We start from the raw sequence: 26789 nt of genomic DNA, 5'->3' as shown, positions 1-26789 counted from the left end.
GCACAAATTTCGGGGAACCATTACGTGGTTGGTGCGAGTGGAAACACCACACCACCTCCACCACCAGCACTGTCTCATCCTCCCGCAGAATGGATGAAATTGGACCTTTTCTTAGGTGTTTGAGTGTGTGTATGTGTTTTTTTTGGTTTCGGTCTCTGGCGTGGTGTGTCGGTAATCGTGACCCAACAACGTCCCTCGAACATCACTCCTTTCCACGCCGTGCTTTTGTCGCTGGAGAAGAGAACCGCCTATGCATCTGTATTCGACACTGTATCGTTTTCTTTTCTTTTTTACTACCCTTTGCCTGCCTATCTTGACGAGCGAGTTTTAACCTGCCCGAGAGTGATGGGTGGTATGAAATTAGTCACGATGATATGCAGACGCTGGACGTGTACTAAAATAGCTGGTAAGAGAGAGAGAGGGAGATAGAGAGAAAAAAGAACGAACTGCTCCGTCACTGTGGATTTTGAAGCATGTTTCTACCCAGACGTGGCGCTCTTGACGAGACATGCCGTCCATTAGCCGTATGGGCGTTTTGTTTTTGTGCATCCGGAGGTCGTTAAGTGTGCGGTGAGGTCGGTGTAACGCTTGCTACATCCATGCTAACCTATAATTGGTCCGCGGGGGATGTGAAGTGAAGTTGGCCTGTTGATTCCATTACATTTTGCCGCTTCCGGCAAACCGAGCACAGCCCAAGGTGCGTTCTGATGTCCACCGGTTCTGTTTCTTTGCCGCAGACGGTTAAAATTCCCACAACGAGTATCCTGGAGGTCTTGAGCGATGGGGTGATGCGGTGGTTCAGAGTCATGCCAATGCCATGGCAGCGCCCACCACGGATGAAGTCAAAGCAGCTTGGCAGTTAGTGGGACCAGGGAGCAGCAGATCGGCATGCGGGATGCGGGCACATTGCATATCGGACCGAGGATAAATCGTTAAGGAATTTCATCGCCGCCAATCATCCGGTTGTACTCGGTGTAGTTTTTAATCATCTTCGCCCTATCGAGAGACTCTCGCATGAGACGTTCGTTTTCTTGGCGCACTGCAAAACAAAACAAAAAAGACGAAAGGAGAAGTGGGAAGAGACAAAACAGAGAGATTTTAAGTATGAGTATCTACTGGATGTACTGGGCAGGACGCAGTATCAGGGTATTGGAATGTATTAGTACTATCGCTTTACGTTCTACCGAAAACCTCCCCTAACAATGACGCAATACTTCACCGCGAGGAATTGTATCTGATGGTAAAGCCAACAGCAAGCAGCAAAACAAACAACACTTGAGAACAACCATTCTATTGTGCTTTTATCAGCTCACCGTACCGTTCTATCACGATAGCTCCCGTGGTGCGTTTTTTGTGTGTGTCTCTTTTTTCTTATCTGTACAACCCACCCAGCAAAGCACGCACAGCATTATTCTTATTTCACGGATGAAGGGATAGAAAATAAAGCGTCTGTAGAATGCGACCGGTGCTCTGGTATTTATCAGACTGTCGTTTTACCGACCCCAAACCATCCGGGCTCCGATTGACGCTTTCCCCGCGACGGTCGGGCGGATTTCCGATTGATGACATGAGATAAAATCTTTCCCCAGTTCCGGAATTTGTGGCTTGGGGCCGGTGAGCACTGAGCGGTGAGTTGTTTGTTGTACTGAATAGTATGAATATCAATCTTATTTTCTTTTTTTTCTTTGGGTTTCGTTTTTTGTCGCCGTCTCTCTCAGCGGAACGGCGATTGGTATTGGGGCTACTTGCTTTACCATTATCAATACAAATCCAACGGCGAGAGCAATTTATTGATTTGCACTCCTTTGCTAATTTCATCGTTCTTTGGTTGTCTTTGGAATCAATTATGTTCTGTACGGTCGGTCGAGTGGGAATGATTAAATGGCTTATTAAAATCATAATTGATGAGCTTATTTATGTTCAACCGTTTAGTGTGTAGCATAAACAAGCTCATTAGCTCGTTTGGTAGGGAAATAAATGTTGCATGATTATCTTAAGTATGGCACAGAATGGAGTGGTGTCTTTTAATTCGATGAACAGTTTATGAAACATTGAAATTGATTAATCAAGAAATAGAATCTGGATGTTAGACAAGAAGAATACATTGATTCGAAGTTGTTGATCTGTGTATGGGTAAAAAATAAACCCAAAGAGGTTAAAAAACAATCTGAAAAAGGATTGGTCTCGTTATACATACAATCAATTAATTATTTTTGTTCAAGTGTGCCAATATTTACTTCTAAATAGTTACGGTATAATACGGTATAAAACTTTTACTATTGCATATAATATATGCGTGTTAAAAAGCAGGACACGACACGTCACCATTTTAGCTGGCCAAAATGAAGTTAGTGGAAACAGCATTGTGCCTAACACAGGAAACAGGATGCGTAAAAAAACACAGGGTGGCATATAGTTTTTAATTGCAAAAAGAATGTAACAACTAGGGGAGACATAACATTCGACAGACTATAGGAAAGATGGGAAGAAAAATGAAGCAGATATTTTTTTTAACAATTTCACCCACCAAATAGAAACCAAATAGAAATCTAAACCGTATAAACCAATTAGCATATAAAGATAAAAAAATGAACCAAAAGAAAAATAACTAAATAATACAAAATGACAACGGTCACGTCAAAATAAAGTATGGGTAAAACTCTGATTATATTTGAAATGTCAAATGCAGGAGGATACATCCTCAGTTGCCGAAAAAGAAGAAAAAGAAAAACAAAAAGTTTTCGATACTATTGTCAAACTATGGTAAATTAAAAATATGAATATTTTATTGTTGATTTTGAAACATTTTTCTTATGTTCCGTTTAATAAACTAAAACAGTTGTATCCAAACATTTCCGTTCGCTTGCCACACGCCGCTACCTTTAATATGACAAAGTTTAAATCTCGTTTTGATAAGAAAATACTAAGTCAATATATAAAATGTATGTAGCTTGAATTTCGTTTTAAAAAGTAAAAAATGAAGTTTTGATGAGTATATTAAAAGATTTATTTTACAAAATCATCACGGGCCGCATTTTAGGTTCTCGAGGGCCACATGTGGCCCGTGTGCCCTAGTTTGTACCCCTGGACTAAAGTTTTTTTTCCTACAAAAAAAATTGATATGATTTCTTGCTTTTTGCGGTCTAAGAGAAAAGTGGTTGGTGAGAGGAACAAAAGGAAGATTATATTTAAACTCCTATGCACAATATATTCCCTATATACATAATATTAATTATATTATAATTTGTGTTTCAGATTTTTTAATTCAATATTCATAAACATTAAGTTATAGGTTCACAAATATCCCAATAAAACTTTTCAAACAATCAAAAAATTATAATAACACTTATTTCGGTACAACTTCTATAAAATATGTAATAATAATGTTTTGGACGATTTTTAATTGTATAAGTTATCGCATAAGGCCTACATGCATCGAAGTGTTTTTAAAGTTATGCTATCGCTCTAAATTCGTTTCTTTCGTAATAAGTCATGTGATAAAGGGTTTAATAATGGTTGAAAAAATATAAAAATAAGTGAAATAGCATTCCGCTCAAATAATATATTCACTCTTTTATCTATGCCTCCCAAATTTTCCGCAAATCGCGATAAATGACTGTCCAAATATGTAGTTATGGTAGGCGCTGTATATCCTCTTTTTACGCATAATATTATAAATATATAAGATTAATAAGGCAAAATATATCTGAATATATGCACATCTGGAGTGACAAGATAGTAGTTTTGAAAATGATTGCATTGGATTTGCTTCTGAGTTTAATTTTATGATTTTCAAATAGATACGCTAAAATTTTGATGTGATGTTTGAAGTTAATTGTAGTTTGATTTAAACTTGCAATAAATTTAAAAGTGAACAAAACGAGAAAGGCAAAAGCTCAAAAGCCTCGTAAAATATAAAACAACTACAACAAGAACAACGAGTGAACAAAATCAGATTACGTCATAATGTTCCCTTTACAACATATGAAAGTTATATTAAAGGTATATTGACATGAGATGTTCAGATCGAATCTCTTGAATAAACAATTTCAACAACATTTAAACAATGTTTGGATATAATACACAATTGGAAATCATTTTTACAAAATAATCCCAGAATTTGGTACTGAAATACCGTCGCTTAATATTCTTAAAAAATCATAACTATTTTAACCTCAGTAAAAAGAATAAGAATTAACAAAATTTTATTATTATGTAACATTGAAACAGTCTCTAGACCATGTCACGTTTAGCTAAATTATTACGTTTACTTCAAATTAATAAAAAATCAACGGATTTATTACAAAACGAAATAAAAAAGATTAAATTGATTTGTAAACGCGTTTGTAAAGTGATAATGACTTTTATGTTAAATTTTTGTCCTCTTTATGAAAAACTATAATTACTTGTCTATATTCACAAATAACATATAAAAACAAATAATTATTTCACAAAATAATTGAATAACATTTAGTAAATCCATTTGATATTTTTTCTACTTATCCTTGCCAGTGTCTGTTCTTTTCAATCGTCCAGTCCTTTTTATGCTTACCTGGAAAAAAGAAAAAAAACACATTGCGTTTATTTCAATATCGAATTCGACGTCCTTCAAATGTAATGATCATTTTAATTGATTTTCTAATGAAAGCTCGCTTAACTAAACAATCACTTCAATTTGGTGTAAGAATGGTTCAGTTGAAACATTAAACTCACATAAAGATGTAATCAAAAGCATTAAATACAAAAACTTCCCTTCTGCAAGTATTTTTGCCGGAGAAATTAAGTGAAACCCCACGGCCTTCCTCCTCCCTCTCCTCCCCCCGAAGGGCGGCATAGGCACAATATTTAGACTTGGGGCAAAGCAAACCCCCACCGTCACGAAACAAAACGCCTAGGCAGGCACGTTGAAATAAAATTGATTTACGAGATGAAGAGGTCTCTTTCACGCTGTTGAAATCGGCCAGTCTTGTTGGGTCGCTTGGGCACAGTAAGATGGTAGTTTAATTTGAATTAAATCAGATTGCTTTCGGTGGGTTAATTTGCAGGCCCGTCGGAAGCACCGAACAATGTTGGTCGGTTTTCAAAGCTTCACGGTGCGGAGCAGCCCAAAACGGATAAACACACACTCACACATACACACACTCATACGCAATCGCAGGCATACAAACAGTACAGAAGAGTAAATAAAACGGCAGATGCCCACGCCCAAGGGTGGGTAAACCCGTTGCGGACCATTTTGGTTTCGGTTTCATCTTTGCCGGATCGAACCGGGTCTGGTCTACCCGGGGCTGCAGGCCGCATTTGCAGTGTGTCCAGCATTTTCCCTGCTTCTGACCCGGGATGGTATCGAAATTTAACGTTTTCGCAGGGAAACATGAAACAATGGAATTACATGGTATTACCATTGCTTGTTTTATGGGTTTGTTTCGTACGCTCCGTGTATTTGTGTGTGTGTGAGAGTGCGGTGCGTGCGTTGGAGCATCTTTTCGCATAAGTCTTTGCTTTTCTGCACTCGTGCTGCTGGCTCGTAAAATGTCAAAGACAGACGATGGTCTCGTTAGGTGGGAGGTTTTTTTTTTATGGGAGTGTTTTTTTGTACATTGTTTTGTTTGAGGAGTGTTGAGTTGCGTGGAGCTTTGGTGACCTGGGATGGGCAGAAGAAGACCATCGGAATGGGAGCTAACAGGCGAAGGTGGAGAAAAATCCTAACCAAATGCCATCAGAGACAAAAACAAGTAGAGGGAAAAAAAGATAAAGGTCGTTTTTAGCTAGAACGCTAGAGTATGGGGGAACATTCCGGTAGCCCTGTTTCGCTAACATTTTGTCAGCGAGTTCTCGCTCCAGTGTATGATTATTTTATAATTCGCTGACGGAATTTACTGCCCCAAGCGACCTTGCAAATGTGTGTGGGTCTGTGAGAGTGTGTATGTGTGTGTGTGTGGGGAGTGTTGGAAGGACAATATCCAGATTAACTACCGATGAAGCACCAACGAACTCAATTGGCTAGAAATAAATTGGAAGACACTTGGGTAGAGGTAAAGTTGTGTGAACTGGCAAGGTAAACGGTTCATTCAAAGCTACTTGGGAAAGGATCTTTCTTCTGTCAGCAAGAGGTTGCATACTTTTCTGGTTGGAGAGATATTGGAAAAAGTATTGCAAAATAGAAACAGAAACGCAACAAAAATAGAAATGTTAAGGACTAGCAAAATACCGTGAAAATGAAAAAAAAAAAACACGTTTACCTAGCAGCCCAAACCTTTAGAAAATGAAAAGACCTTTATTTGCGATCAATATTGTGTCCGTGCCGAAGCGAGAAGGGATGCCAAAGATGAGCTATCGTTCGGGTTTCCCAAACATCAAACGTAGACAGCAGGGATACGAAAATGTTTGAGTGGCTGAATCGCACAGAACAGCTCGTAAAAGTAGCACTAGTACCGGTGGTCAACTCGTTCAACACCAAATAAAAGTACGAGGCAATAAACCGAAAAAAAATGTAATTGCCTGTAGTGGTTTCCGGTGCATCTGTCTGTTTCTTTTGCTTTGACGTCATACGGAAGTGTCTTGAAATGCCCCACAAACAAGAGTAGTTTGTTAGAGTTACAAACTTATTTATATTGATAACTTTAATAATTGTTTTTATTGCATAGAAATATTCGTAATTTTTCGTGTTTAGTGCTTCTGTATCCTGTATCATTTGTACGCTCAATGAACCACCAGGCGCCTCCATTGTATAATTGATATATTTGAAATATAAATATTTTCAATGTTTGGGTAAACCAAATACTTAATACCACAAAAAACCCCTTACCTGTGCAATCAACACCTTTTTTGCTTCTTTCATGTTGATGTATCCATTAATCGAGCATAAAATGGTTCACACGCACGGACACTTTCATGGTCGAACAAGTTCGCTCATCGAACGAACTCATTTGAAGTGAAACCTAGTCAGGTCAATAAACGGCACCGTACACGATGCCACGCTTGCGCTCCCATGCTCCATTTCGGCGTGTTACTGTTTAAGGCCACTAGCGTTGAAAATGCCGTACTTAATGACAGTCCAGTTCTGACGGTGATGAACAAGGGTAGGTGAGTTTCTTTTTTTTTCTTATTTTTGCTTGTGCGCAACGAGACAGGACGTTGAGGTGTTGTGTGTTGACATTCGGTACAACGCGTGGACGACTATTCATGCGACATTCTAATATGCAATTATCACCATTGCGTACGCGGATGTACTCGCTGTTGTGATAGTGGTTTACATTAAAACAAAGGGAAGACCAAAACACCAGGAATAGGCACTAACGAACGAAATAACGCTACACGACACTTCCGTATACTAGCTTTACTTTTCTGCACTGACGAACAGTAGATGGATTCGGTATCCAAAATGGAACCTAACTGACACCTTATGACGTATTTCATTCACGGCCGTTGAAATGTTACAGTTTGCGTACATTTCTGCAGTGTGATATATGTGCGCTTCAGTTTTTGTTTTGTTTTATTATATAAAAAACATACTACACGATGTCCACAATATCTTCAGTTGCTACGTTTGCATACACGGAATCTATATTATGGGTTATCTTTTTTTTATGCGTTTACTTGTTAGTATATGTTATGTTTACTTCACTTTTTGATGGTTGGCTTTTGATTAAGTTTTGTTTGGTTTTGTTTGCATGTTTGTTTGTTTGTTTAACGTTTTTAGTGATTATTTTGTCCGTTTACTTTATGTTGCTTTATTGTTTGACGTGATGTACTTTAAGGTTAGATGTTGCGATACCGTTCACACTAGTAATATGCCTTTCCGGTAAGCATTCCGCCTCTCCTGCAGTATCCATCGTTCAAGGTTATGCTATGCTTTTTAGTTTGCTTTATTAAAATGTTTTACCCAATAAATATGCTTTCTGCTTCCTTTTTATGGGCTTTTAGTTTCGCTTTCCCGTGTTTTAGTTTATCATGCTTGTCTTTTGTTTAGAGTTATGTTTTACGTGTTACGTGGTAGTGGTAGAATTCTGTTTTCGCGTTCAGCGCGCTAGACGTTCCGATTAATATTGCACTAGATTAGATCCACTTATTGTTTCGTATATGTTAGATGCGATTGCTCCTCCATTGCGTTCGATACCGGCTACCGGCTGAATCGTGGCGTGGATCCCGTCCGATCGTCCCCGTGATCGCTTGGCACACTTTGCAGTCGTGTACGAGCCCGTGCTCGTCCATACTCTTCTCACAAAACCACTCACTCACGACCCAACGCGCACTTCGTGACGTCTTCCGTTTCTTCAAGCCGACACACACACTCTCTCCTTTTCTCTCTACTGGTAAGCTCCGTGGCATCTCCTGTTACTGCCGCTACTGTTCCTATGCACCGTGCTAGGCGCTGCCACCGCCAGTATCGGCACCTCTTGCTACGGTTTGTATCAGTGCTGCTCGAACCCGAGCGATGTTTGCCGGTAACCGCAGCCTCCATACCCGTTTCCGGCGTCCGATGAGATTGTTTCTAAAAAAATTTGGCCGTCCACGTGCGTAACGATGCTGTTGCGCCCGGGTCGTCCTTGGCACTTCGTTGGATATTGTTATGTTCGCGCTAAGTTCACCATCCTTGCCACCACGGAAGCTGTTCCCTCCTGCTGCTCCGTCCCCCTGCTCTACCTTACGATGGGCGGTAACGTCCTCGCTGGTGCTGTTGCTGTCGCTTCCGCTAGTTCCATTACGGCTAACCGCTACAACACTACGCCGGCGACGACGACGTCGCCCCAGGCGCTACTAACTGTGCTGCTCCACCAGACAGCTGATGGTGTCGGACGTAATTGCACCGCCACCACCGCCGGTGCCGCCGCCGCCGCCGCCACCACTGCCGCTGCCGCGTGCCTGCCAGCGGGACACGGGCGCATTCAGTGGGCGCGAGCGGCTAAAGTTGCCGCATCAATTGGCACCGTTGTAGTGTTTCGGCGAGTCCTTCGACACCATGTAGGTCGGGATGGCGTGGATCGGCGTGTCGCGTGCGAACGTGTACTGCGTCTTGGTTTGCGTGGACGTGCTGGAACCGCCGGAGCTGGTGTGGGTAAGCGTCACCAGCACCGCCAGCACGCTGAACAGGGCGAGCGCGAGGAAGACGGTCATCACGATACAGACGATGCGCTTGCGCTTCTTGGACGATTCCGTATCGTCGTCGAAGCTGCTGCCCGCCAGCTTCTTGTCGGCAAACTTTCGCCGGCCCTTGCGCGACGCACCGAGCGACTTCTGGCGGTTCATCTGGTACGTCTTCATGATCACGCCGTAGTTGATGTCCATGATGTCCATCGGGATGGGCGATATGTCCGTCGTCCGGCCGATGTCGTCCAGCATCAGGTTGGAGGACAGCTTGCGCGATGCCTTGTATATCTTGTCCGCTTCCTCCGGCGTGAAGGCCATGCTGTCCTTGCGGTACGGGCTGCCGGTCGCACTGATGATGGCCGGTGGCGGCGGCTCCAGATCGACGATGAAGCTCTTCGACTTTTTCGCTTTAAAGTTTTCCCGCGCATCCTGCCGCCCGTTCTTGTAGCGCAGCGAGTAGGACTTTTTCTGATCGAAGATGGGCGACTTCTGCGGCTTGAAGTCGTCCAGGAACGGCGGGTTCGGGCTGAGCAGGTGCGCGTTCGAGTGCTGGATGAGGGAGCGCCGAAAGCTGCCCCCGCCACTCCCACCCACGTACGGCAGTGCCTGGTCGAGGCTGGTGGTGCTGTTCTTCTGGTTGTACTTCTTGCTGTTCTGCCGGCTGACAAAGTCCGAGAACGATTCGCCCTTCTTGTCTGTGCGGCTGTTGCTGCGCGACCGATAGATCTCGTTCTCCAGCGACGCGTTGGCCGAGCTGAACTTTTTCGCTTCGCGCGGGCTCCGGTCCACCACCTCTGCCGGGATGTCGTCGCCGAGCGAGTGAAACTTTACCGAGTCCCGCCGGAGAAAGGCCGCATTGCGTTTCTGCTGGTCGTTGAACGAGCGATGCATATGGCAGTTGCGCCGGTTGGCACTCACGTTGGGCGAGTGCTGGCGGTAGCTGGCCGCGGCAGCAGCGGCCGCCGCTGCCACCGTCAGCTGCTCATCCTCGTCCTCGCCGCCACCGCTGCTGACGCCGCCGCCACTGTCCTGCTTGACGAGGTACTCGCGCGGGTAGATATGCGTGTGCCGCACGCTGCTGTGCCGGATGATCGGTGCGGCCACAATCTCGTCCGGGTTGGAGCCTCCGCTGTTGCTGCGCGAATGGAACGAGGTGGCTTTGCGCAGCTGATGCATCGAGGGCGAGTAGACGTGCAGCGTGTCCGAGCGGCGAAACTGCTTCCGCGCGATGCTCCACGGATCCTCCACCTTGAGCGAGGTCGGTGAGGCTTCGCTGCGAAAGAACACCTTCGGGTCGGGCGAGTGCTTCTGCATCGAGATCGGGGACAGCCGCTCGACCGGGCTGTGGTGCACGATCAGGCTGTTGTCGAGCATGATCGGACTGCTCCCACCCGTAGCACTCCCGCTGCCACCTTCGCGGCTTCCACCAACGGAAGATCCTCCACCGCCACCAGGGCCACCACCCCCACCAGGTCCACCGGCTCCACCGCTGCCCGGCGAGTAGTTGTCGATGCGCATCGAAACAGTGCGATCGGCCGACTTCAGCTTCGGCGGGCGCTTCTTGCTGATCTCCATCATGTCGAGGATGGCCGGGTCCTGGTGCGTGCTTGCCGACACCTTCGCCATGATCGCTGGCCTGCGCTGCGCCCACGTCCCGCTCGCTGTCCGCGCCGGTGCGTTCTGGCCCCGGGGATACCTGCGTGTCGATGCTATTGCGGCCACTGGCTAGGCGCTGCTAGTACTGTGCGACAGTACTAGCGCGACCCGCGGATTACACGTGAAGAGGTGGCCGCCCTCGCAGCTAGACGGTTGCGCTTACACTGGAGCGCCGACCCCGGTACGGAATGCGAACGGAAACGGCACGGAAAACGGCCGGCCGGATGGTACTCGGACAACACACACACAACACAACAGCAGCCTTGCACGCGTTAGCCTCGGACCACGGTGGAGCTCACGAGCGGATCGACTGTCTAGCGCACGGCAGCAGTGAAGCAGCAGCAGCAGCAGCCACGGTGACACGTGCACCAGTGCAAACCAGCCAACCTGTACCGTAGCCGCTCGGAGCGCAACAACATCGGAATACGACCGTGGCACCGGCGGGAGGGACACTCATTTGGGAGGGTTGGGCCGGGGCGCTTTGCTGCTCGCTCGCCCTACAGTATTACCAGCAGTGTCACAAACACGACTATCACTACGTATATGGGTATGATTATTGTCACCATGCGGAACCGATTCTCAGTCACCACGGGCCAGAAAACGGGAGGAGCTGGTGTCTCGTTTCAAGCTGCCGCTGCTGCACTAGGAGGCACGTCCGGGGAAGCGTTGAGCGGTGAAATGGCTATGGCTCACTGTGCGACACTGTGGCACTGGATAAGGATTTATCGTAGGCTGAGTGATACAAGCATGTGCTATGTGTTGAGGTGTCTTAACAGAGGAAGGTAAATCAAAATGAAGCGTTCAACCTTAAAACACTGTGCGTGAATACTGGAAGCAAAGCGCTGGAAAAAAGCAAAAAGTAATTAACTTTCACTGACGGCAATAAACTGCTTTTATTATTAGTCCGCAAGACGATGATGCTGATGCTGGTGTTGGGCGATCGAGGCGGGCAATGGAAGTAGCAAACTAACTTTTTTACTAAAGGTTTGCTTACACAAGTTCAGAAATTAGTAATGTACAAATCAAACTTTCTATCAACTTATGTTCTTATGAAGTGTTTTTGATGTGTTGTAAATAAATGGAAGGTAATTCTTGAACGTTTTACAGTATGTATGCCTTTAGACCTTAAGATACATCGAAAGATAGTAAGTATCTCATTATTAAACCATTTTTCAACAGGTAGGCACAAAAACAAGGCACCCAGAACCGACGGAATCGCAGCTGAACTGGTCAAGAATGGAGGTGCACAAACGAGATTCATCTAATTGTTGCCGAGGAGTGGGATAGCGAATCGATGCCTTGTGATTGGAATCTCGGCATTATCTATATACAAGAAAGGAGACCGGTTGGACGGCAAAAACTACAGGGGTATTACGGTGTTGAAAACCAAAATATTCTCCATGATCCAGCAGGATCGGCTTGTCTCTCATTTTGAAAAGATAGCCGGAAACTATCAAAGGGGATTCCGAAATGCAAAATAAACCACTGACTAGATTTTCAACATATGAGATAATGGCAGATGACAAAACATGTATCATTACTTCATTGATTCCAAAGCTGCCATGATAGTCAGGATAAAAGTATACGACGCTATGAGCTCTTTTGGAATTCCGGGCAAACTGATAAGGCTAGTTAGAATGACTATAACCAATGTCACTTGCCAGGTGAAGGGATGGAATCAATAATCTGCACCAGGGAGATGGGCCGGCCTGTCTCCTATTCAATTTGGTACTAGAGAGGGCCATGCAGGACTCGACGTTAGAAACTTCGGCAAACATCTTCTATCATCAGATCCTGGCATACACTGATGATATAGACATCAATGATCTGCTACTTTCCTATGTAGTAGAAGCCTACCAAGGGATCGAGCATGCGCCAAAGAACCTCGGATTGCAGATAAGCGAAATCAAATTGATGGTGGCAACATCAGCGGACCTTCCAATAAATAATCAGAATCTACGTAGACATGACGTACAGATAGGTGAACGCACTTTTGGAGTCGTCCCAGAACTCACCTATCTTGGGTCAAAGCAACGACAATAGAAGGAAGCTGAGTTGCGCGCAAGGATGCTGGCTGCCAACCGGTCAGTCTGCAACCTGAGAAATTAGTTCATATCTAAGAACCAGTCGCGACGGACGAAGCTGGGATTATATAGTTACTGTATAGTACCGGTACTCACATACGCCTCTGAGACATGAACACTGTCTAAACCTGATGAAACCTTCTTAGCCGCATTCGAGAGGAAGAAACTCAGAAGGATACTTGGTAGCAATATTTAATCTATACTGAACACAGGTGTTTAACAGCTACATATTGCAGACAATCAAATTATAACGGGCTACATTTTTGCTTGCCTTATCAAACTGTGACACATGAATTTGTCTGGCTCGCCAAAGAATAAGAGCGAGGTAATTGTTGTAGGAGTGATCGATTTGTGATAATCAATCATCGCTACAGCCAGCACGAGAAAGAGTGTGAACACAATTCTAAGGCTGTGGCATTTTCGATAATGAGGGTATTTTATGATCATAAATCAATCGTTAAACATATAAACTGAATAACTTGTTTCAATGGTAGTTTTACCAACTCAATTGTCTGGTGTTGCAAGAAGACGTTCTCTAACGATTGCATCAAAGAAGAATGCTTAATGCAATTGTCGTTTGTACAAATACTGAGTTTTTAGTTGCATTTGTGTATAATACAGCTTATGGTCCATTTTATGGTAAAAATTAAACAAGCTACAATTTCAGCCTGTGTCATAGGATTTTTTTTCCATACCCAACGTTAAACATTAATAAAGCCAAGAAAGGACTGATGGAACTAAAAAAACATAATTTTGGGGCATGTTCGCGTTGCTTTAAATAAACCGGAACACCGTAAAGTGCACATGCACAAACACATGTCTTCGTAAAGGAAACGAATTTCTGTTTAAGGGTAAAAGCATGATGTTGCATAAATCAACACACGATGGAAGCAGAATGCATTCGATCGACCGGCAAAATGGAACGGAAACAGAAACGGACGAACCAGAAAGACTCCTGAAAAAATGGTGAACCAACAGGATGCGCAGCAAACCAAAACGCTAGCTTTTTAACGTCCCGGCTGGAGCTGGCTGCACTGTCATGGAATGGATTATCTTACTCGGTTGCCTGGCATGCTGGCACTTTTATTGCTCCGTTTTCTTTTCCTTCATTTGCTGCTGTCACATCGTAAAGATTACCGTAGCACGAGGCGCTTTCTATGACAAGTCCTTATCGATAAAATGTGGGATTTACCATTTCATCACAGTATATGATATGATAGAGCCCGTATTTAGCATTTCCCATCCCCTACCCACGCGTGGAAGGTAGTGCAGTGGTTGCAAATGGTCCGCAAAGACGCTTTAGGAAAGCATAATTTATGAATATGATTCTGAGGGAGGGTGATGCTTTTGCACGAGTTGTTGTCCCCATAAGACCATTAGCAATCGGGTAAGGTTATAAAATGAATAAAAAGAATGGCAAGCGGTCGTAAATCAAGCTTAAGACGGTTGATTAGTGTGTAGAGTTGATTGCAGTATTTCGTGAAAACCCTCAAATCGTGGCCTATTTTATTCATTTTCTGGAAGGTTTAGTGAAAAAATCATTAAAATAATTGAGGATTTACGGGCGTCTTATAGCTAGCCACAAGTTCATACACCTCAAGGTATCACGTTCGTACCTTCTCTTGCGTCACAGCATTTATGATAAAAGAAGAAAACATGTTGGCTTATACACAGAGCTACCATCACATTGCACGTGCAGTCTTTTCAATAAGTGGCAATGGACTATACCGGGCACATATTAATGCAAGATCCTTGCCAGCTGCAGTGTGTATGTGAGTGCAGTCGAGGTTAAGATCTTTGACAATGCAGTAACGTACCGTTTGGTATTTCGCTATCCCCAACGCTTGTGGGTTACAACCTTACCGTGCATCGTTTCATACCCAGAGAGCCAGAGAGAGAGAGAGAGAGAGAAAGTGTTTGTAGTGTGCAATCAGACAGCCACCGAATTACCGAAGCCCGAGCGACGGGGCGCCCGTGTGGTCTGTGGCATCGGTGGTTTTCCTCCCCCGAGGGTGGCACCAAACACCACGTTCTTGCCAGTGCCACTTTTATGCCCAAGCGTAAAGAAACAATGAAACAGTTTGCAGCACGACAATGACGAGCTGGAGCCCGTTTATTGATATTACGTAAACCGCATAGTTCACCTAAATTCAATTTTGAGGCTGATAAAGTTCAACAAAAGCTATTTCCCTCTAGTCACACGGCAACGGGGCTGCCCGTGCTTGCAGAGCGGGCGGACCGAAAGCGGAACCGTACACGTACCACCAAGGCGAGCTGCATAGTTTCGGCTACCGTGCATAGCAAAGGAGGAGTGGCTTATCGTTGGAGGCTATAAAACCGAACGAGCAGCCTCTTGTGCTGCAACCAGGTCGCGAACATTGGCTCGGAGACATCGTGCACACGCTTTCTTTGGCGGAAAGGAAAGCATTGTGCGTTAGGGGCCTTGTGTTTGTTCAGGGAAGGGAAGCTTTGCGTTGGAGAACAATCTGTTACTCGGCACTTGTTGGCTTCTGATGCTCGGAATCGATAGCACCATGTGGTTGGTACATTGTAATGCGGGATAAAAGGTTGTGTGAAATATTGTTTGCAGTGTAAAAAAAGAATCTTAATGTTTCTATGCTCATAATGGTTATATCGCGGATAATCGATGAATATGAAAGCATAGTGACGTATGGTAACATATTTGCGCTATACCCACTCAGTTTGCTCATGTAATAGAGCACGTCTTGCGGCAGAAATAGAACTATGATATTTATATCTTATCTTCAAATCTAGTTATTCATTGCAAAATCATTCAGGTAGGAAACTTTCTTCTGATCTGTTGAACGATTACGCTTTAAAACATGTCACTTATGTTTAAAAACAAAATCAAATACTAAGTTTTATAATATATGTCGTGACAGGTGGATCACTAGGCATCTATTACTGAAACCTTGCCAAATTCGTTTTATTCTAATTAACAAGGTATGGAATGTTAATTTTGAAATCAACATTATCGTTGGGAAGCCCAAAGGCTATTCGCCAAAGGCAACACTCAAATTCTATAGAATGCGCTAGGAAGAATTATCGTTTCGCTAGGAGGAATTATTCGAAGAATTATCAGCTTGACTAATTTAGTATTAAATTCTAGGAATAAAAAAATATGGGCGTATCCGCACCCCAATTATTTACGCACTCTAAAGTTAAACAAGACAACCTGCGTGGAACATTCTTATAAAACTACCACATGCTACAGTAATAATATTTTCCATATAATTTTACTTGCCTTTAGCAGCATCGTATCGTTGCAAGAGAATACTTCAAAGGCGTTCAAGTTCATAATCACAAACCCTAGCTTCTGTCAACTGTAACACAGAAGAAAGCATAATGAATGGCATCCGCCGGGCAGACGCACCGGAAGCCAGGGGCAAAAGTTTTAATGTAAAAAGTTAAATGAAATGATGGGGACGAATTAATAAAAGCTCGCAACACAATGCGCACACACCCGTGTCAATGGTTTGAAGTCCGCTTAAAGATTGAGCCGTCTAACTTCTCCTCTTCTTTACTTGAAACATTGCTGACCAGTGCGTCGCAAAAGATTTGTGACGCTGTTTATCCATTCGCTGAGCCGAAACTCTACAAAGCGTCCGGAAAACAATTTGAATCTTTTGGCGAGATTTATTTACTGGTTAGCGCTTGACGGGCCCGAAGGGAGTCAGCATGCTTTGCTGCTGCTTGAGGTTTGCATTGATGAATGGATTTTTGATTGAATTTAATTGAGAACAAGCTTTTCTCTGAATGTGGGTCGTCTATTGTTGACAAATGGTGCTGGTTTACGATTAGGGAAAGGGTATGGATGGGGTAAACGGAGCTACACAGCGACGATGATAAATGTCTTTGACGATAGTGACTGTCTCAAGGACTTGAATTCACCGGCAGAACTGCTCAAAGTCGTTATGTTTTATATTTCATCGCATCAATAACGGGTTCGAACATTTTATTGCGTTCTTATTTAGTAACGGGAGGGATGTAGAAAACCGCGCGTAATGAGCTTACAGCTTTTGCGAGGGATCGAATGTCAAGTTGTGATTATGTCAAGCCCATCAAACATTCGCACTCGTTCTGGCGCTTTAGGCCATTAGTTGCCATTAAATATTTAAGTGCAAATAAATAAATTCGGTAAAAGTTTCAAGCTTCAAACGAGTCGAGATGACAGACGGCAGGCAGAAGGCGAACGAAGATACATCATTGTTAAAACAAGCATCCGTCCAATATGCTTGTGGGACTGTGGCCGTTAGATGAACGAGCCGGTAATGACGTTGTCACGCGGTGATGGCAACGGGTACAACTAATGGACCGGTAGGCACTGGTGGTGAAAACCCACGTCAACAAGCGATGCCCAAAAGCTGGCAATGCTGGCCTTAAATTGTGGTCCCGAGTGTTATCGTGTCAGCGGGCCACCCCATTTCCGGATCAGGCCGTCGGGATGGTATCGGCCGTCGGACCTGACATGACTGATGGCTTCCCATCGAATGAACGGGTCGGCGCGAGCGTTTGTTTGTAGTTCATTTATCTTTAAATTGAATCCAAAAGCGTAGGAACGGATGAGATTAGCCAAGGTGAACGAGGAAGCTACAGTGCCTGCTACAGCAATGGTCATGTTCGAACGGACCACATTGGCAGACGATGAACGGGTATCAGCGTTACAAGATTTGGTGTTTTGCTAATGACGAGATCCACTTAAATGATTTGAGGGAGCGATGGAAAGCTTGCGGAAATAACATTAGCAAATGGGTTTTGAACTTGGTTTAAATGAAGCAAGCATTTGGACTCTAAGTTTAAGTTCTATTTCATCATCTATCAAATGGATGTAGTATTCATGGTAACACTTTTTCTGATGATAGTTTGCAAATTATTTTATTGTCTGTTTATTGTCTGCAGTCTCGATTTTATGGTCGAAACCACCTTCAGAACGTTTGAAGCTAAGCTGTATATAGTGTAAATTGTAAATAGCTCAAGTAATTAAGCTTATCGTTCAAACAAATGGACGAATCGTTTGGTGAACGGTTGAGTGGCACATTGAAATTATGGTTTAAGCTCGTTTCCGCTTGTTCCCTTTTCAATCGAACAGCTATTAGCATTACAGTTAGAGTGTAAGGCAGTGTTCGATAGTTTTCAATTGCAACGCAAACAAACGGCCCCAAAAAGCCAGAAGCGGAGGAAGCAATGCAATTTGTGTGTATGTTTCAGTGCTCGCAGTTCGAATAAGGTTCGAAAATGTGTTCTTTGCAACGATAGCACTGAACTGTATGCTCGTAACAACAGCAAACAGGAAAAAATATAAGCCACTGAAGCTAGAGCCGGAAGTTATTCTGCAGATGCAACTGCTAGCCAGACGGAACGATAAATATCTGCCAGATTCATTTGCTTCTTGCGGGCAAATGGATTCTGTTTGTTATATGAGCAATATTTCTTTCCGGTTCCGGTGAAATCTTGCCGTGTAAGAGCGCCCTCCACTTGCTGTTAGCTGTACAACACTTATCAATAACAGTGCTTGCCGTTTCATTAATGGATCGTGGTAACAGCACGGAACGCAAGGAGGAACGAGCCGGAAGCATTTAATGTTTCAAGTGTATTTCAATACGGTTCGTGGGATTTTTACTCATCGTAGTTATGTTCTGTGTGTTCAAGGAAGAACGTCAAGATGGCTCTTGTTTAGTTTTGTATTTAGGAAAAAACTTACATTTACGAAAAAGACTTAATAACATGCCCATTGTAGGTTCGACCCTCGTATAGACCATCCCACCTTTACCTCCGGTTACGTGGTTCTAAATAAGTTTCGGAAGCCTATTAAGGCTGGCAAGACCACATAGTTCGTAACAACGTAAAGAAGTAGAAGAATTTCATATTCTTTTAAATGAAATGTCCTTCTTCATTATTTCTTCTCAACGAAGAAAATCTGGATTCCCTTGATTTGTTCTCAAAACAACAAGTACAGTGGGATAAAGGATGAACATCAACAATTTTTGAACAGCAACTTTAACGTGTTAGCTCAATGCTCAATGCTTCACCAGCATCATTTTCCCATCGTTAGTATAACAAAATTGGTTCAAACAAAAACAGTTGTTTGCGTCATTTGATGTAAACTTTTCCATGTTTTTATCGCACGAATTCCCACAAATATTTAAATAGAATATTGTTACGCTGTAATCTCTCATGGGTGGGCACGTTAAAAGAAGTGTTTGCCATTCAGCAAACGATCGCTATAAATCACATGTCAAAGCGGTATGTGTAAGCAGTTGCTAACGTCGCTCGAAAAACGTGCCAAAGTGTCACTTACGAACCATCGTCGATTTGAAGTTTGCCGTACACCAGGGGAATAAAATACGTGTCAAAAAGTTAAAAAAGAGAAACAGAGCATGGTACGAAACGTTATGCATTGCATCATTGAATCGAAAGCAACACACGCGAAAAGTGTTTTCGTTGAGTTTAGTCTAATACATTTTATTTGAGCGCTCGCACAAAAGCGCTACTTTTGGTGAATGTTGTTTATTTGACTGTTCCGGGTGTTAGATGATGTATATGTTCAAATTTTTTTTTTGCGATTTACATAGACGAATAACAAGTAGTAGAGCTAGAGATTAAGAGGTACCAGACAAATCCCTGCATCATACAAGACAAAAGCACGTTTATTAACGGTATTTTATTTGAAACAATAAATTATACAAATGAACTTGGGCCGTCTTCCGAATCTGTCATTGTGATGGTGCACGAAAACGTGCTTAAAAGTTTAATGCTTCAAGAAAGGCAAGTTGAACAGGTACGACAAAAGTAAAGGATCAAGAGATACTCATTTTTACACGTTTGCGTTGAAAATTATAGAAGGGAGTGAAGCGAAAATCAGCTCGAGTGTCCTCCACGTTTTCCCAGTAATACTCATGTTAGGTCGGTTTTTGAGTAAGACGGGCCAGATGGAAGGGAATGGTTCGTGACAGGCTGAAACCGTACCAAAAAGATCAAATGAAAAGGAATTTCAAGACGGTATTCTTTTCAAAGAGTGAAAAAGTTTCCCCGAAGGTAATTATTAGACAAAGTAAGTGGTGACACTGGGAAAGGCAGCGAATGACAGTACGAGAAAAAATAATAACAAAAAACAGAAAAGAACCATAATGGGCTGAAGGGCTTCAAGTGTAGCGGACAGCAGTGAGAGGAATGAAAAAAATGGTAAGAATTTTGTTTCGCTGAAAATTGCTCTGTAATTAAATTATATCAAAGAACAGTTCGAACGCATAGCAATGTGAGTGAAGGCGTTGGCATATTTTTAGGTCGATTTAATTGCAATCATCCGCAACAATTAGACACAACATAATTACCGATAATTGCACATGGTGTGTAGAAGTGACCATGACAAGTGTGCCAGTGGCCATGAAAAGGTGATCATGAAATTACAGTTGTACATATTGCACATGGAACATAGAGGGACAAAGATGATGGAATTGCCTTTGAATGATAAATCTCCTGACAAATTGTTATTGATGAGCAGCAACAGCTCAGCGAAGTCTTTTTTTTGTATTGATTCACATCATTCAAAGTCGCTCGGGTATCATTATATGATGCAGAGAACCACAATGAGGACAGTATAGCTGGAAAAAATAATCATTCATGTTAGATGAGGACGCGCGGTACGATTTTAGCTTCGTTTCAAATCTTGTCAGCGTCAACAACTCCCAACGGAAAACTCAGTATTAGTACGTGATATAAAGCAAACAATGAAAATTGAGCTATTGCTATTTCTGATGGTTGCTTCGTTCTAGATGGTTGCTTCGACTTCCGTATTGTAATTTGTGGCTAAATATAATCTGGAAAACTTTAGCTTGGAACAGACACGCCCTGGACAATGGACATCAAATGGATTTTTTTATTTAGAATATTTATTAATACTTCAAAAGCTCTCTTAAATATTTTTTAATACTTCAAAAGGACCAGTATAAGAATAAGAAATTAAAAAAATCTATATATATATAAAAACCTCGTGTCACGGTGTTTGTTGCGAGCAACCTCCGAAACGGCTGGATCATTTTCAACGAAACTTTGCACACACCTTATGGTGGTATGAGAATAGGTTTTAAGACTTAAAAATCGTTCAGATGTTACACCAAACTTAATTTAAAAATGATTTTCTAACTCCCATACAAAGAGCAGGATTGTTGTGTTGTATGCGGCACTTTGACCTTGGTCCTTGGTGTGAGGGGTCAGGCGATTTACACTCGATGATCGGATCCTGAGGGGATAAGGGGCCCGATACAACTATCCCAAGTAACAAAGCAATAATTAAATATTTTAATTTTTTTTTGAATAACTAAGTTTGTCGGGCCAGCTAGTATTTTATAAAATAGAGGAGACTTTGTTACGGCTTAAAACTTTTGGTTTTTCTATATTTTAGGATCATTCCCACATACATGTTTGGTATCGTTCTATTGGACATCAAATCCAATTTAACCTAAAAATATGGGTAACGTCCAAGAAATTGTGGGAACGAACCAAAAAATTTTGGGAAGCATCCAATACATTGTGGACCACAAACAAAACACCTTAGAAAAGGCCAGTAAAAGATGTTCTCTTGTACTGCAGATTTGGAATTAATTTACAGGTTTAGCAGAGAACGAACGATTGCACGATTGATCCGATCAAATGATCCGGATCATCTTTATATTATTTATTATTATACTCTCATTGTTACAATCATATGAGTGACGTGTGCTACGCTTTTTCCTTAAACAAATAGCATATTTAAACTTTGACAATTCATTTGAATTGCAGAACTATCATCTCCAATCTTAGTTTGACCTTGAGCCGTACGGAATGGTTTTCAAGTTAGTTGGGATGTCCGTTCATGCGGTGTTTGCATGAAATGAAGATGTCCTTATGAATAAGCAGCTCGCTGATCATGTATCCGTTATAATTACCAACGATTCCCATTAATTAAAACGAAAAAAGTCCCTATCTTGCTTTGAACTCTAAAGTCTATGGAAAGTGGAAAAATGATTCCAAGCTCATATAATCCATGTTTTTGGGGCAGTTTTGTAGGGTGTAATATATAATATATAACTCCCATCAAGTAGGTAGAAATGGTTGAAATATGATGAATAAATGCAGCAAAGCTCGCTGCAGAAGCATAAAGCATTACAAATTTTCTAGTACACTGTCCTCTAGCGTTTGCTGGTGTAACATTCAGGCCGACTGCTTTCGAAACATAATCCAACTCCCAGCTCTGCACTGTTGCCGAGAGAACTCTTGCACTGTGCAGCTGTGCCCCCAACGATACACGAGCACGAGAGAGCGTGTGATTGGCATATGAGTGAGGCCGATCTGTGAGTGTTTGTAAGATTGTATAAACACTAATCAAGCGCAAGCGGATGTGTGCAGAGGGCATGGCTTTCTGTTTCCTTCTCAGTTTTGCTAGTGTGTAGGTAACGATGCTATTAATAGCATTAATATCTACCAGCAGTGGTTTTTTCCAATCTCTTCTCGCCAGAGCGGCCTGGGAGACCGGTGCGCCGTGACTTGTCCCGTAACTTTCCCCATCTGTACTATGCATGCAGTTTCAATCCACTGCAACACATTCGACCAAGCTTGCCCTTCACAATTACAACGGCTGATGCTGACGTACGTGTGTACGACCTGACGTAGGCCGAACGTTTCTCCGCTACACGCTCTTTCCCACGGTCGTCGAGTTTATGGTAGAAACCTCAGGATGACGTCCGCCCGTTAGTTCCGGAATAGTGATGGCTGTGGTTTGGGTGTGTTTTCACAATTTTCGTCGATTACAGTCTGTCACTGGTGATGGTAGTGTGTCAATTCCCCACCACAGCCCTATGGATGGTACAGACTATGTTTGTGTGCAACGTCATGTTTCATTTCGCCCAACTTTTCACTGAATGCGGCGCAGCATTCACTAGGGGTACACAGGGTATCGGGTACCGGTTGCATCTCATGGTCAATGCTTATGCAAACCGGGGGAAAGCCTTGGCGTAAACCTAGTGTACAACGGTTCCAGAAAAGTGTGTCAGATGTAGATCAATAAACGACCACTCAGTTTGCTGTGAGCGGAAACCACTGGAAGCCGGGTGGATGGATCTCTGTTCCAGACCCTGCTAGCTTCTAATAGCGATGAGGATAATACGGTATGAAAGGGAGAGAAAATAAGAACCGAAAGAAAGAACGATATCCTGACGAGTCCTTGGATGAGCCTTCTCGTATGACAACCCGCCCTTTAGAAAACGTTTTACCCCGAGGGGGATCTGTCAATGGCTGTTTCCGAAATTGCCTCGGATTGGGAACGGCGTGGTTTTTACAGATCCAGCTGTCACTGTAGCACACTGACGTGTATTATGGAGGTGTGGTTCTATTACTTCAAAATATAATATAAGGTTACGTTACAAAACAGGAAATTTATTGAAACGTAACCTCAACTGTGTACAAAAAATCGTTATGAACATTGATTATTAAAGAACTGAACAAAAACAAAAATAAGTACAATGAAACAAGTAAACTCCGCATCACAACGATTGGGCTAACCGGCATGATGCGGTAACGCGCATTTTACCTTTTCCATCTAGCAAACTGCTGCCGCAAGATGGCCACCATTGCTGGAAAGATTGAAGAACGATGCTACGATACCCGTTCTTACCGCATGCTGTACGAAACTACACGAGAAGAGAAAAAATCTGACAACTGCAGCATCAACCGATGAGGATGGTTGTGAAATCCTACACTCTACTACTATTGCTAAATAACTCGCTACCGCCTGAATCCGCCTATACCGCACCATTCGACATGCGCCACGGTATGATGACGATGATTGAATGAAATTGCATTTTTACTAATGGAAATGTTTTTGCCTGACTAGCAAATAGGTGAATGCATCGTGTGGTTATACTTTTTTTGTTTGCACATGAAAAACATCACCCAAGAATTGAGGTTCTTTTTTTTCTCCCGCTCTCGCATGCGCCACGCGTCCTGTCAAGAATTGCAGCACAGTCAGCAAAAATGTTTACCATGCAGAAGGCAATGGACGAAGTTTTATTGTTCACACTGGCAAAGCGGGAAAACAAAACGCAGCGGAAAAACGAACAAACGTCTTAGGTAAATGTTTTTGATGTGATTGCGAACGGGCGAATGTTTGCTAAAGGGGGTAGAAAGACAGTAATACCAAATGCCGAGCAGCGCGAAAGAAGCAGCTGCCATCGAAAGATATGTTTCAAGGTAAACGAAAGCAGAGCTATGTTAAGGCATGTTTTTTGTACCCTTTACTGATTGAGTGTTTTGAGCACCAAGAAGAAGAAGACAAAGCAAAGCATTACATTCATTGCGCAAATGTGGTTTTTTACTGTAAATTTGCTGATCAAGTGCGTTTTTTAGAACGTTGATTAATGTAGAGAGGATATGTCGTGGAAACGTCATTCCATGCGATTTTAATTATACGCATTGATCGTTTCATCGTTCATTCCTTCGTCACATACGATAAGAAAATGTGATATTTTTTAAATATAAAGCACTATATTTTCTGCTCTAAACTACTCCAAACATTAACTGGTTATAGAAACGTATTTGACATTTATGTGGTCTCCAATATTCAACAGAAATCCAATATTTCTTCGTAATCAATGTTCAAGCATTGGGCTCAGCTATAAACTTAATCTTTAAAGCTGCAAACTTTTACACATTACTTCATGTAGGCTCAGAATAAATTCACCATGCAACCACTACTCTAACGCTGTTGCCCATTAGGACTTTCTCTATGCTAAGAACGTGGAATTGAGATTCAAATATGGTACAGCTGACATTAAGCAGGATATACTTCATACACGTGGGTACACTTACAGCAAAAAGTTAGTTAAAAGGACTTGCAAAAACATTCTCAACAGCATGGGAGACAATGTGTGGCCAACACTACACCATTGACAGTGAGGCTAAATCTCGAACCGAAAAGTATTTACGGCGTGGTAAACAAAGTGTTTAAAACGAGCACCACCAACTAAACCGGAAAGGCTATGGACGAAGACAAAGAATGTGACAAGTATCGTAGCCTATTTTATCATTTTTTAAGCGCACAAAACAAGAAGGTGATACAAGACGGCAGTGTAGATGTAGATGTAAGGCATGTGCTAAGCAGAACGACCCAGTTTCGACACATGCCATGCAAAGTGTAGGGTGTGGATTAGAGCAGCTTCGGCACACTCGATGTTGTTGTGCAAGAAGATGTAGATTATTAGAAAAGTAAGATGTAAATAAAGTCCTCCAGAATATTTGTCGTTCACTTAGGATAGGTTTGCTGCATACATTTGTGCGTTAGAAATGGAATGAAATTTTGTATAGTTTTCATGAATGAGGATATTGTTTTGTATTCTTCTTTATAGTGTGCAACCATGTGAAATAAAAGTTCAAAGCATTCAATAAATTGCTAACATGGCTCCTAAAGCTGAATCGTTTTGAAAACAAAATAAAAAATCAAAAGGAAAGTTTCTTGGTCGAACAACAAAATTCGAAAAGAAATAAAAACTGAATATTGCTTTGCGATTGTTAGACGTCCCAACTTGAGAAGGGTTTTCGTAACATGAAAGGGTTTAATATCTTACAGGGCGAGAATAACCGAGTCGAAAGATGATCCCAAATACATGGTGTCGGTATTTTGCTGTAGGAATGGTAGGTTACGGATAAGATTACATCAAATTAAATGGACAAATCCTTGCCTTAAGGGATTATTGCAAACAATGATGGTGCTGTCCCCAACAATCATGAGGAAAATGTGTTATTCGTGGAATAATATCTGTTTTGATTTTATTTCATTACGGTGATTAAACTATTACTTTATTTTTACTTCAATGGTTAAATGCTTGTATAAACATTTATTAGACAAAGTTAGCAAAAGTAACCACGTGATTTTGTATTATCAATCACTTGTTACAATTTATAGCATATACTTATATGCATATTAAGTCTTAAAAGATGCGAAGTTTATGTTCCTTCTGAAAGATACACATAATTCTTTAAAATATATAGCGAAATGAATAACACGCATGGCATAATGTAATCATTACGCCTTTCCTAGATAGTTTATTTTTGGAATTTTTCTAGCAAGAGCCTCGAGGCAGAGCTATTCATAGTGAATATAATCTTTCTGAGCTTATTAATTATTAAAACACTTTCCTGTGAAGTCTTGCCGAACGCGAGCGAGAGTAATTGCAGCAGATTATAAAAAGAATAGGCACAGCTGGTACGATGTCTAGGACTCGTTGAAAGAGTAAAAAAATCTTACTGGTGCCTAAGAATACAAATGTTTGACAAATTTATATTTCATTCCATCGTTTTGTCGTGTAGCACTCTTTTGTTCAATCTAACTAACTGGGCCAAGCAGTATAACCATTTGGTATTTTTCATGTGAGCTCAATGATGCTTTTAAGCTTCTATCAGCTCTGAGACCATACTGTAAGTCTTCGTAAGCTTCTCTTCCATTTGTAATTACTTTTTCATGGCTGACTTTATATCCAAGAAAAATGGGTTATCAGATAAATGTGTCCATAGTTGTGGCAGTACTGTATGTTGATATTGGTGTTCTAAAATATGTTCTATACGATAATTTATAATTATTTAAGGTATTTCTGTTCACGCGAATCATTATCTGGTCTTTTACAAAGGGTTGAAATGTTAGTTTCATCTATCTAAATTATATATTTCAGTCGATTGAATAACAATTAAGCAGAAATTTGATATAATGATTGTTAGCTTGACTAATCTGATCAGACCAGCACAGTTTCATTCTAATTATACACAGTTTTTTACCGGATTTATTCCAATTTGTTCGTTAAATTTAATGGTTGTGTTTTGGAAGATTAAACATTTGTTTATTACTCTATGGTAACAAAATACTTTATTTTGACCTTATTGACACTTTAACTTCATTAAGATATATCTACCCCA

General features: G+C 42.0%; 2 protein-coding genes across 4 annotated transcripts in view; both read right to left on the bottom strand.

Annotated features, from left to right (window-relative positions):
- Window positions 1-928: 928 nt before the first annotated feature.
- LOC120901017 overlaps window positions 929-26789 on the bottom strand; it is a 37061-nt gene continuing 11200 nt past the window's right edge. For 2 of the 3 annotated variants that reach the window (XM_040308701.1, XM_040308709.1), the window contains exons 2-3: window positions 6809-11588; window positions 929-1039 (exon numbers count right to left, since the gene is read on the bottom strand). In XM_040308701.1, the coding sequence (XP_040164635.1) occupies window positions 8920-10716 (1797 nt within the window). In that variant the 5' untranslated portion in view covers window positions 10717-11588 and the 3' untranslated portion in view covers window positions 929-1039; window positions 6809-8919. Of the gene's footprint in view, window positions 1040-6808; window positions 11638-26789 lie in introns of those variants that run through there. The other variant, XM_040308719.1, reaches the window with a different exon arrangement.
- LOC120901010 overlaps window positions 4364-26789 on the bottom strand; it is a 91587-nt gene continuing 69161 nt past the window's right edge. Inside the window, exon 8 of the mRNA XM_040308688.1 lies at window positions 4364-4552. Coding sequence (XP_040164622.1) covers window positions 4500-4552 — 53 coding nt within the window. The 3' untranslated portion in view covers window positions 4364-4499. The remainder of the gene's footprint in view (window positions 4553-26789) is intronic.

This window comes from Anopheles arabiensis, chromosome 2, assembly GCF_016920715.1.
Source record: "Anopheles arabiensis isolate DONGOLA chromosome 2, AaraD3, whole genome shotgun sequence".
NCBI classification, from domain to species: Eukaryota; Metazoa; Arthropoda; class Insecta; order Diptera; family Culicidae; genus Anopheles; species Anopheles arabiensis.
This window is presented reverse-complemented; position numbering and strand designations above follow the sequence as displayed.